Genomic DNA, 11,703 nt, shown 5'->3' with positions numbered 1-11,703 from the left:
CACATTGTTAGATGTCTGTTTGATTGTACTCTGTAACTGGGGCAAGTGAAAAAGAGAATATCTACAGTACCAATCAACATTCAAATAACAAGAAGAAGAGTTTTTATATATATATAGATACACATCCTCATGAGATAAAGACACTCTCTGTCCTTTAAGTGTTCACATCTTGTATGTGTAAAAGATAAAATTAGGTAACAAGGGCAAAGCTGAATTCCCAAGTGGGCAAAGAATCAAAGGTTCCCGGTTCACTGTGTAGCGATGGGTTTGTGGTAATGTAATCAGCTGTAGTTTAATTTGAGGATGTGCTGTCTAAGCACAGCATCAGTTACATAATAAGGTCTGTCTGTAGGAGAAGGGACACGAGGTTGATATTAGACTCACACAGTGCATAATTCTGAATTCATATATTTGTAATCAGATAAAGATAATACAAACCTGCTGTTATATGATTTATAAGTGAAGAAGTGACCTCGGTCCTGTGGTGATGTTACTATTATCTAGTTAACTTTCCTTTTATACACGGGTGAATACAAAATGCTTAAACACATCACGTTTTTATTAAAGTTAAAAATACATTTAAAAGGCTGGATGGTGGTGGATGAAGTACTCAGATCATTAATTTATGTCCAAGTCCTGTTTTTAAAATGTCAAGTTAATGAAGCATTAGTTCATTAGTGTTTTGAAGAGTGGTCACATTTGATATGAAATGATATATTTTATTATAATAATTCATGCTACACTACATCAGATGCTGTTTAGATGATCATACCTTTGGAATCTGATTAGTAAAAATGACTTCACTGCTGCTCAGTAGCTTGTGGATTTCTGTCTTGTGATGACACTGGATTTTATATTACTGATCATATTCTGAATAGTAACTAGTAGTTGTGGTGGAGTACAAGTACAATATTTGCCTGTTAAGAGTAGAAATACCTTAAAATGCACTTAGAGAGTTGCTTTCCACTGACTTATGATGATGACTGATGTATTAAAGCAGTTTATTTTAATCAATTACCCAAATATGCTGTGTGCAAACCCTGATTTAATGGCTATTCACTCCTTTACGTTACAGGTTTAAAAACCTTCAGCACTGTCACTCATGCCCTCTTTTTAATTCCATCTAAGCCCGTATTTTGTCTCGTTTCCTCCTCTTTGAAAACACCTCTCCTGAGAAAGATGCGCTGTTTCCGACGGCGCTTGAAGGCAGCAGCAGATGCGGGTCTTATTTGTTGTCTCCAGCAGGAGGGCGTTCCGCTGAAGCACATCCACGCACACTGGCCTCAATTATGCCGGTGGACTGACTCCTATTTACATGCTGTGCGGGCTCCGGCATTGGCGTGAGAGGAGTTCAACACCCGGACCAGGCCTTCCTGGATGTGCGCCTTCCTGCTGGTATCACTGCCGGGGGAAAGGCGACGGAGGAGGCCGGGCTCGAAGACATGGAGGCTGCCCGTCCCTGCAGAGGGAGTGAGCTGTAGGACGGTAGGCTCTCTCGCATTTCTTCCTCCGTTCAGCAACAATGGCAGGCGGACAGGTCAGGTTGTGCCGTCTCTGCCTGGAGAAAAGCGGACGTGCAGTCTTCTGACACCACTTGTTCTCGTCTGGCTGCAGCTTTCAGGCGTGTTTTGCTGCACACTGTCGTCAAAAAGCCAAATGTTGTGTTTTTCTACCCACTCAGACAATGATGATGGTGGTTTGAAGTCCATCTGCCTCAGTCCTGCAAAGGCTGGGTGAAACGGTCTTTACTGGACTGAAGGGGTGGTGGAAGCATCATGCACTTTAAATCCTAACATGTGCACATTTCCTCTGGTTAAATCTGATCAGTTCAGGTTTGTCCTCCATTAAACCAACAGGCAGTGGCCTTCAACGTGACATGCATGGAGCACATCCACATGCAAACACGGTTCAGATGTCAAGCATGATGGACACACACACTGTCAACATGACTGGTGCAGGAAATGGTGCCTCAGGCGTCAAGTACATGTTATCAGGACCAGTTCTTCTACTTTAACTAGTCTTTGTTTACTAGTCTGCAGAAACAGACACAGTGCCACACTGCAATAGTTTACATCAGCATCACAGAGACACTTTTATAAATAGTTAAGATAGTTGTTCCAGTTGTTTTTAGTTATTTAAAATTACTTTGATTTAATGTTTTGCAAGTATTTCAGCCTGATCCTGAAAATATGCATCCGTGTACTTTATGTACATGTAGATCCTGTATGTGCATCAGTACTAAGTTGATAAAAACATGCAGAAATTCAATTCAAGCATTTGCATCTAACAAGTATTATAAACAAGTTTAAAATAAAAGGCTGTCGGGCGATTGATGAAATATGAAAATCAGTGAACTCTTGCAATAGAAAGTCAAAAACACATAACAATATGGCAATTAATAATAATTTAAAAGTCACTTATGAAACTTTAATCTGATGTAAATGGTCATCAACCTGTGATAAGTGCAGATTTATCCAGCTGAAGAAATTCTCCACAGGAATCCTGTTCCGATATGTTCAAAACATTAATGCTACCTTTGTATTTCCCTGGTTTTCCACACCTGCATCTGTTGCTACAGTAGTTTTATATTGGTCCTTATTCACAAACATAGTCAGTTAAAAAACCTTCATGTTTTAACGCTGCTGTCGTCTTTTGTGTCTTGTGTTTTCAGCAGGAGTTCTGCATGGTGTTGGCTCTCGTAGAATGGACCCTGCTCACACTGGAGGGGATATGTCACCTTTATATGTGCCAAGAAAGAGAAGATCTCTTCAATCTCAACCTAAAAGTGGAGTGCCATGTCCAGGTAAAGCAAAACACTGTATTCACATCACTCTGTGGGAGGATACTGCCGACACTGTGTTAACTGGGACAGTGAAAAGCACTCATTTGTGTGTTTTTCTTCTGTCAACTCCGACAGTTGTCCAGCGAATGCAAGAAACCACTTGTGAATTGAATTCGGCTGGATACCCTAAGGTGAGACTCATCATCGTCTTGTTTTTCTGTTTTTACTGTGATGTTGGATCTCAGTAAACTATCCTGCAGTTCATTTCCGTGTTCTAATGCTCAGAATCTGTTAACTTTATGCACACCACTGGACCTCCACTTCACAGTTCTGTACTTAAATGTTTTAGAATGACGAGTCTCAAGCCCAAGATGCTCTAAAGATGAAAAGAACATACGGTAGGAAAAGGTAAGAGCCTCACTCACCTGTTGATTTCTGAATTGAATACTTGCATGACAAACTGCATGACAGATGCACAGCAGTATACTGTTTTATACTGTGTATAATACAGTATACACAGTTAGTGTAAAATATACTCATTAAACAAGTTAAGTCCCATAAGACAACCTCTACTTTAAAGCTACAGCATATAACTTTATTAAATATTCACTTATTGTGAAGAAGTGCTGGTTTTGCCTCTTTTGGAGCAAGATTCTTCCTTCTAACAGAATTTCAGACACACAAGTAGATCTAATGTCTTGTCATATCAATGTGAAGGGAGCACAGTTGTTATTCATTAAACTTTAAAATGCTGCAGTATTTTAAAGGCAGCAATAAAGTTGATTTAGTATACGTTCATACAAGCATTACACTGCACTGTGCAGGTCATCTCATCGCCGTTACAGATCATTTATACCCTGCAACCCTCATGTAAATCATTCTGTATTCAGACTTTATCTTTGACTTCTACCTCACAATGAGATCATTTGGTTTCAATTACATCACAACAATCACTTCTTAGTAAATTAAAAAATAGATCCTCACTTGGACAAAGATCACCCACTTTTTCAACCATTCATGTTCAGGGCTCTTTAGCTCTGTCAAGCTGCCGTTTCACTGTCACATGTGAAGCTATGTGTGTGCTGTAGATGCTCTAATTAGGAAATTAGCCACAGTCTTTATTTGTGGGTTTTCATGCCTTTCCCAAAAACAACTTCTTCAAAGTTAACAGTGTGGAAACTCTGCAAATTAAAAACCACAATGAGGATGGTGATGAAATAATAATCAGAACTTAATCCATGTTCCGTTTTGTTTAAACTTGTCAGATGCTTCTCATGGGTAGTAAAGAATTATCCGCTGCATCACGCTGTGTCTCGTCCAAACTGACCGAACGAGACAACTCTGACCACACAAGGCTGTTTAATAACTTCTAGGAATTTCTGAAATCATTTATTTTTAAACAGGTACGAGGACCTCCAGAGTGTTTCCATAGGAACCATCGATTACCCAACCACCAGCTGCTCGGTGATGTCATCAGGTGGCTTAGCCAATGGAGCAGAGCCTGGTTCAATGGCTCTGCCGACGGCAAGGCTGCCTCCGAGACTGGTGGCGAAGGATGTGTGGCCTCAAGGCCCAGAGGTCAACAGAGAGCAGTCCCAACCTCAGGACCAGAGCTGGAACTCCAGTAGGGACCGAGGCCCTGACGTCTGGACTCCAGGTAGAGACCGTCCCCAGGAGCAGGTTTGGAACTCTGGCAGAGACAGAGTGGGCCACTCCAGTCAAGACCAAACATGGATACCAGGCAGAGAAAGACCGGACCAGGCCTGGATGACAGGCCGGGACAGAGCTCCTGAGCAAAACTGGGCGACCAGCAGAGACCGAGGCCAAGATCAAGGCTGGAACGCAGGCAGAGATCCTGGACGAGACCGAGCTTCCTCAGGGCCAGAGCAGGGGTGGGGGACCGGCCAAAGCCAAGACCAAACCTGGAGCAACACAAGCAGAGACAGAGAACACGTCTGGAGACCCGGTGGGTATCCACACACATTGATAGTAAGTTTTCTGTTCAGTTTTCTACATGGGTTCAGGTTTAAATCAACCTCCTGAAGATCTCACTCTCACTGTCAGATTAGTATTTTTAATGAATTACAATTTTTAAAACGTAAGGTCTTAGAATACTATGTAGTGGAGCCTTTAGTGGTAGATGAATGAAGAATAAGAGGAGAATAACAGAAACATGATTTTCGTTCTGTTTTTGTTATTTTACAGACCTGAACATGAAGAAAGTCCAGAGAGTGGAAATGGAGCGAAGCTCCACTGTTAATAACTTCCCTCAGCAACCAGAGGGCAGAAACTCCTGTAAGTTATCATCCAGTCAATTCTTATGAATTCATGCTTTATGTTAACCCCTCCAATACGTGAGCAGCATATACACAATTAGTAAATGGTTTCAACCTGTCTGTAATTAAATGTGTCCCAACACATTTCTTAGATGAGTAAGTGACAAACAGAAAAAGAGCAGTGAAAAACTATAAAAATTTCAAATTATACATAATTAAATTGTTCCAGGTCCAACTGCAGCCAGTGTTGGTGAAGCTTCAGCACCTCAGGGCAGTGAGGAGCAGAAACCCCCAGTCCTATCAGCCAAGAAGGAGCCTCCTACCTACCCACCAGGTGAGAGAGTGTGAAAAGAGCTGAGTTTGTATTTCAGTGGGAAGATCATGATTTTCATAACAGCAATCAGCAGCTATATGGAAAGTTGCACTAGACGTCATGATTGGTTCCTACTTCTTTTTAAAACATAATAAATTCTATCTTTGTTCTTTACTAATCTCTAGGAAGTCAAGAGGAGCGTTGGCAGCTCCAGATTGTGGCCAAAGGCAGAGTCACCTGTCCAAAATGTAAAAGTGTGAGCAGGAAGACGGTGGAGGGGCTGAAGAAACACATGGAAAACTGCCGATTGGTGAGAATCTAGTGGTGTAACATTAGATTAAAAGAAAAGTATGTATGTATTTCTTCTTTCTTTAAAGCATGCACACTGTGATGTGTTGTGTGCAGCAACCGTTTACCTGTCAACACTGTGGGAAACAGCTGAAGTCTTCAACTGGGATGAAATATCACATCATGGCAGACCACAGCCATCTGGTAAGACACATTTAAACTGTCCCTGTGTGTGGAGTGTGCCGTTAAAAACACTTATTGGAGTTTGTGGGTTAGTTCATAATGTTGGACACGACTTGTTCCCTTTTTCTGTGTCCAGCCTTCAGCAGACGATGCCAAGGACCTCGATGATCGTGCCATCAAAGACAAACTGCGTAAGATCCTGAAGAGACTGGGCAAATTAAAATGCTCCAAAGAGGTGAGCTGCCAACATGTGTTCCTTTATTACATTATAGATGCAACAAGCTGCGATCCAACTTTAATGAACTAGTTGTAAAGTGTTCTTGTGTTTCCTTTCACAGGGCTGTAATGCTGCCTTCACCAGCATCATGGGCTACGTGTACCACATGAAGAAGTGTGGAAAGGAGGAGTCGGAGCTCGAGAAGATGCTGCTGAATTGTTCTCACTGTGGGAAAACATACAAATCAAAGGCTGGTCTGGAGTACCACCTTAAATCAGAGCATGCACCTGTGAGTCACATTCAGATTTATGTAGAGTTTAGTTTGGTCCTCCAACCCTGTTTCCCTTTCTAAAGGTCTAAGACCTCTCTCCCTGTTCTTCAGATACCCCAGAAGAATGAGGAAGACGAGGCCGTGAAGGCCCAGAAGGAGGCAAACCCAGAGAGGACGGCCAGCGGCAGGGTGCAGCGAGCATCGGCCCAGGTGGCAAACTTCCACCTGGCTGAGATTGCCAACAATGAGCTGCCCAAAGACTGGCCCAAGAGGAAGTTTCAGTCAGACCTGGTTCCTGATGACAAAAAGGCAAGAGGAGATTCAGTTGGATGAATATATGAGGGTGTCTTATAGAGGAGAAGTTATTAAAGCCATTATAGTCATTTAAAGGCCAGATGCACAGATATTAATGAGGAACCTCTGCACTAAACCTACATACTGTTGTACACAACATTTCTATTAACCCTCTGTTGTTCCTTCTGTCTATTCTAGTTAAAATATGCCCGACCAGGTCTGCCTGCCTTCAGTCAAGAGGTGCTGAGAAAGTGGAAAAATGAGGTGAAGCTGCAGAGAAAAGTCCAGTGTCCCAACCAGGTAGAAAACAATCTGCACAGATTCATGTACAGTATTTCATTCTGTTTATACTGTACAACATACGTAGTGGGTCCATCATAAAAACCCTGCTAAGGAGGAAGTTTGAGTCCATAACGTTCTTGGGATATCATCATTTCTCAGGGTTGTGGCTGCACCTACACCAGTGTGTCTGGGCTTAAGGCTCATCTGGGACTCTGCACAAGGGTTTGTCTGCTTTGTTATTTTTTTCTGTGTTCCAAAGAACTCAAATAGTCAATTGAATGTATAAATTGATGTAATTATAATATGTAATAAGATGAATGTAAAATGAGTTCCAGAAGTTTCTCAGTAGGAATAAATGAGCAGTAAAGCGATATTGTCTGTTTTTACTAGTCCGTTAGGTGCAGTGAGTAGTTGATAATGTGTATATGCCAGGTTCTGATAATGATGTTATGTCTCTGATCTTAAATCAGGGTGACTTTGAGGCTGGAAAATACAGATGTCTGATCTGCAATAAAGAGTTTAACTCTGAAAGTGGAGTGAAGTACCACATCAATTCCGTCCATTCCCAGGTAACGACATTCGTGATTATGACCTATCTCTGTTTGTCAAACTGTGTGCAGATGATTTAAAGGTTTTCTCGTTATGTCTCCTCGTTATGTCTGACTTCTCTTACATTTCTTCTTCCCTCTGTTTTTAACAGGACTGGTTTGTAACGAACAAAAAGGCTTCCAAGAAGTTTGAGAAATTCCTCAAAAGTCAGTCCAAGGCGTTTGTCCATAATGTGGACAAACAGATTGTGGATGAGTATCAGCATCACCGCCTCCAGCATCATCAGCAGCATCACCACCACCACCACCACCACCATCAGCAGCAGCAGCTCCAGCTCCAACCCCTGCAGCACCCACTGCAGCCACTGCATCACCTTCAACAACAAACCCAACTCATCCATCCAGAGCACCAGAGCCTCCCCCAACAGGTGGACCCCCAGCTCCAGCAGCCGATGCTCCACTACACCCCTCTAGAGCCTCCTGCGGGACCATTGTGGGTGGAAATGGACCAGAGAGGGGCTGTGCCAGAAACGGATCAGGCCCCGATGGAGATGGAAATGGCTGATGTAAACAAAGCTGGGGGGGACAGCAGTGAGATGTTGGAGGTTAAACCGAGAGAGAAAGGGGAGAGAGGAGGGGAGAGGGGGAAGGCCGATGGGAAGCGTAAGGATTGCTTCGCTTTTGGTGGCGGCAGCAGCAGCAGTAGTAGCAGTAGCAGCAGTAATACAGGCAGCTCGTGCAGCGAATCAGAGGTGGAGCAGCAGGACAGGCAGAGACAGATCGACCAGTGGAATCTGAAAAGGCCCGGCCCCATGGAGGACCACGCTGAGGCTGGGAAACGACAGAGGAACACCTAAAACCCCAAAAAGGCACTTATCTCAACACTCGCCAACTGTTCTCATGCACCTGATTTTAACAGAGGGAGACAAACCATCAACTGCCTGTCCACACGTTATTAGCTGTGAGACATGTTTTCCCAGAATATGCACAGGTAAGAAGGCAGCTCCTGATGTTTGGACGATGAGTACGCTCTCGATAAAACCTCGCAGAGTCAGCGTGGATATGAGAACACACACACACTTGTTTCTCTGTCTTTAAATGGTCGTCATTGTATAGTCCACAGACATGTAGTTATATCTGTGTTTCTCTGTACCAGAGTCTTTTCACCAACTCTAAATGTGTCTTATTCTTTTAAAAGTTTGATAAACACTTCTCGTCTTTCATGTTTACCTTAAAGGGAAAAAGTTCCTCTAACCTGAAGAGAGGATGCTACAGTATAGTATTTTGTTAGACTTGTGTAGTTGCTCTCTCTCTCTCTCTCTCTCTCTCAAACATTTTGTGCCTCTTTAAGTATGATCTATATAACTTCATACTACTCTCCATCACTTTTCATTACAACTCTTTGGCCTTTCCTTGTGGGCGTCTGTGTCAGCTCTCGTGTCAGATTGGAAAGAAAACAGGACCAGTTCTCTCTGGCTTGGATTCACCTCACTGTGTCTCTTCCTGAATCATATTTTAACCCTATTTTGACAGTGAAGGCAACTGGGCTGCCGGGAACTGTGTTAATCAAGCAAATCACATGTGAAGAGTGACATTTAGTTCCTGATAGTGAATGAAAGTAAGTACAAAACAACACTTTAGCTCTACAGTACACTAGATATAGCACAACAAACGAGATACCACTAGTTAATTAGGGAGCTTTTAAGCTGATCTAGCTCTGTTTTTAATGCAGGTTAGAGAGTGGTATCAATCTTTTCTCTAAATGGAAAGAAAAGAAATTAGTTCTCAAGATGTTGAACTGTTCAATTGAACAAATGTGAGACAAATACTGTGTCTTCGAGTTCTTAACCCCTGGTTTATAAGTAGCCAAAACATCATAAAAGTCTTAATCAAGCTCAATCTTAATGTTGTAATTAATTAGAGTTAAAATTAAAAACCAACAGTGGGTGAAGCCCATCTGTAAATGTAGTTTTAATTCTTAAACATGTCTTAATGTAGGTCTCTTGTGACAACTGAACTATCTACATCAGAACTAACAGCTTTAGTTATGATGTTAACAATGAATTTTCAGTGCTCACCTTTTATAGTTATTTTAAATTCAATGCAGGACTGTTCACTAAACCAAACGTCAGTACAGAAGTGAAAGAAGCACTTCAGTATGATAGTACTTAATGGCTAAAACGGAGAGAGTCGGCACACTGAGGATTAATTAATGATGTTGCCGTGCAGGCAGGAGCTCATGTATCCTACCTACTCTAACACACAAGTGACACTTAATGCTAAAAGGCATTTCATGTGGAGGACAGGTGCTTTTCACTTCTATTCATTTTTCAAAATGAGAGCTGATTATGTCAGAATAATAATCAATAGCATGTAGCCTGATGTTTGTGTGCACTGCATTTTCTATCTGCTATAGAGGTGTGTGGCTATGGATCGGTGTCAGTGAGTTGTGCAATGATTGAACACTTTATTTCTTTTTGCATCTGTTTGTCGCTGGTATTGATTTGAAAAATTCAAAAAGGGGTTCCCCGTTAATCTGTAGACCAGTCTGTAAAAGAAAATAGGTAAAAAAGTTTCTCCAGCTCTGTTTTAAGTGCTTCACCTTTCATTGCCTTTTGGAAGAACAGCCTGTGTTTTTAAATTGAAAACCTGCTTGTACATGGGAAGTATTTCAGACAGCATTTTCATTTCAATCATTTAACATGAATGTCAAGAATTGTTAACTGTGTTAGAACCTGACTGTGATGGTTCTGGTTTGTACTGTTATTATTTCTCCATCCATAAAAGTGGTTTGTTAAAGGTGGAGTCCATTTTTCAGGACAGCTAATCTGACAGATGCAGGTTAAACCGCCTGTTTAAGTCGTATATAACCTTCTCCTGACTCCCTTTGGCCCTCACTTACCTCCCAGTTTGGTGTCCGACCCACAAATACATTGTACTTCCTAGTAATTAGGATAATTAATCACCAAAGTTAGTGTTTTTTTTTTTAAGAACATCATTACTAATTCTGATTTCAGTGCTAAAAAATAAAAAAAAGCTATATGATTTGTATTGGATTCCAGTGTATTGTGCGATTGTACCTAATAAACTGCAGCCATATTTTTTATACCTAGGTCTGCCTCAGCCCTGTTAACCAAGTCCACTGTGGCTTTAGAGACATATAAGATTACTATTATCCAGTAATTTACAAGGAAAACAATCAGATTAGAGAAATGCATGTTTCAGTTTTCTGTTGCTGTTGGAATACTTCCCACGTCCAATTGCACTTTGAACTGATTAATGGCACAAGGGAAGAAAACGATTTCACAAAGCACCTGGATCTATCACAAGTTAGTTTTATCCTCCAACATTTGACTTTGGAATCACACACTGAGGTTTGCTGACATCATTTGATAAGATAAACTAGAAAGGCCCAGATTGTTGATTGTATGTTGTTCACTATAGTAAAACTATGAAGTCAGTGATTTGCATCTCGTCTTCCTGCTGTTATGTAATTTACAGTAGCATAAGTTTATCTTAATGCTGTAGCACTGCTCTGTCAGCCATATTTAGTCCAAACAGACTCTTTTGTTGTCTTTATTTTTTTTATTTCATTGCCAGCTGAGGATTTGTTGTCCGCTGTAGACGACAGAACCTAAAATATGTGCATGTAATCAACAGTGACCAGTAGGAAGTCCAGTTTTCACAATAGAGAGAACTAGTGGGAGACATGTTTTCTCACTTTTTTTTTGAAGATACAGTTGAATTATTCATGAAGATTCTAAATATTAAAATGATTAATTTGGTCCTGACCTCTTGAAATGAGCTGATTACTTTTAAAAGGTTTCATTTGATGGTCATAAACTGCATTTGTGATGCTGGAAATACAGTAATAGAGTGATTAATTAATTAATGAAGAATGGAAATACTGAAAACACTTGTCCTGTCTTGTGTTCCACCATCCTTACAGAAAATATACAGCTATGTATCTAGTTTAAATTTAAATAAATGTAATCATTTAGTAGTTTGTACCATTTGTAAACACTTAAAGACAATAGTTATTGTCTCCGCCAACACAAAGATATGTTATTACCTGTTTTTTTAGAAGTTATGTGCTGCTATTTCATAGTACCAGCAAGGTTATAACAACAGATAATTAAAAGTTTAATTCATGGCCATTTTAGCCTCTGTGTCTTCAGTGCTGTAGTCCACAGGTGCTGCTCATGCATTGTATTTTTTAGATTCTGATCATCCAGTGCGATCCCTCCTC

General features: G+C 41.0%; 1 protein-coding gene across 2 annotated transcripts; it reads left to right on the top strand.

Annotated features, from left to right (window-relative positions):
* Window positions 1-606: 606 nt before the first annotated feature.
* On the top strand, window positions 607-11,601 carry znf512 (zinc finger protein 512). Of its 2 annotated transcripts, none has more exons than XM_026342185.1 (16): window positions 607-1,485; window positions 2,675-2,803; window positions 2,918-2,973; window positions 3,132-3,190; window positions 4,186-4,748; window positions 4,988-5,077; window positions 5,288-5,392; window positions 5,557-5,681; window positions 5,777-5,863; window positions 5,979-6,077; window positions 6,181-6,348; window positions 6,442-6,639; window positions 6,823-6,924; window positions 7,066-7,128; window positions 7,377-7,475; window positions 7,607-11,601. In XM_026342185.1, exons 2-16 carry the CDS (start codon window positions 2,704-2,706, stop codon window positions 8,309-8,311), a joined length of 2,619 nt encoding a protein of 872 aa, XP_026197970.1. In that variant the 5' UTR covers window positions 607-1,485; window positions 2,675-2,703; the 3' UTR covers window positions 8,312-11,601. The 2 variants fall into 2 exon arrangements, with proteins under 2 accessions (XP_026197970.1, XP_026197969.1); XM_026342184.1 differs by having other exon boundaries at window positions 2,672-2,803.
* The last annotated feature ends 102 nt before the right edge of the window (window positions 11,602-11,703 follow it).

Source organism: Anabas testudineus, chromosome 24, assembly GCF_900324465.2.
Source record: "Anabas testudineus chromosome 24, fAnaTes1.2, whole genome shotgun sequence".
Taxonomy (NCBI): Eukaryota; Metazoa; Chordata; class Actinopteri; order Anabantiformes; family Anabantidae; genus Anabas; species Anabas testudineus.
Note: the sequence above shows the minus strand (reverse complement) of the source record. Positions and strands in the feature narration are given on the sequence as shown.

What these genes read in the sequence shown, in the direction of transcription:
- znf512 (XM_026342185.1), top strand. Translation starts at nt 2,704, where the DNA reads ATGGACCCTGCTCACACTGGAGGGGATATGTCACCTTTATATGTGCCA. An exon ending in AGAACACGTCTGGAGACCCG is followed by an intron (nt 4,749 to 4,987) that starts GTGGGTATCCAC and finishes GTTATTTTACAG; the next exon opens with ACCTGAACATGAAGAAAGTC. An exon ending in ACCAGAGGGCAGAAACTCCT is followed by an intron (nt 5,078 to 5,287) that starts GTAAGTTATCAT and finishes AAATTGTTCCAG; the next exon opens with GTCCAACTGCAGCCAGTGTT.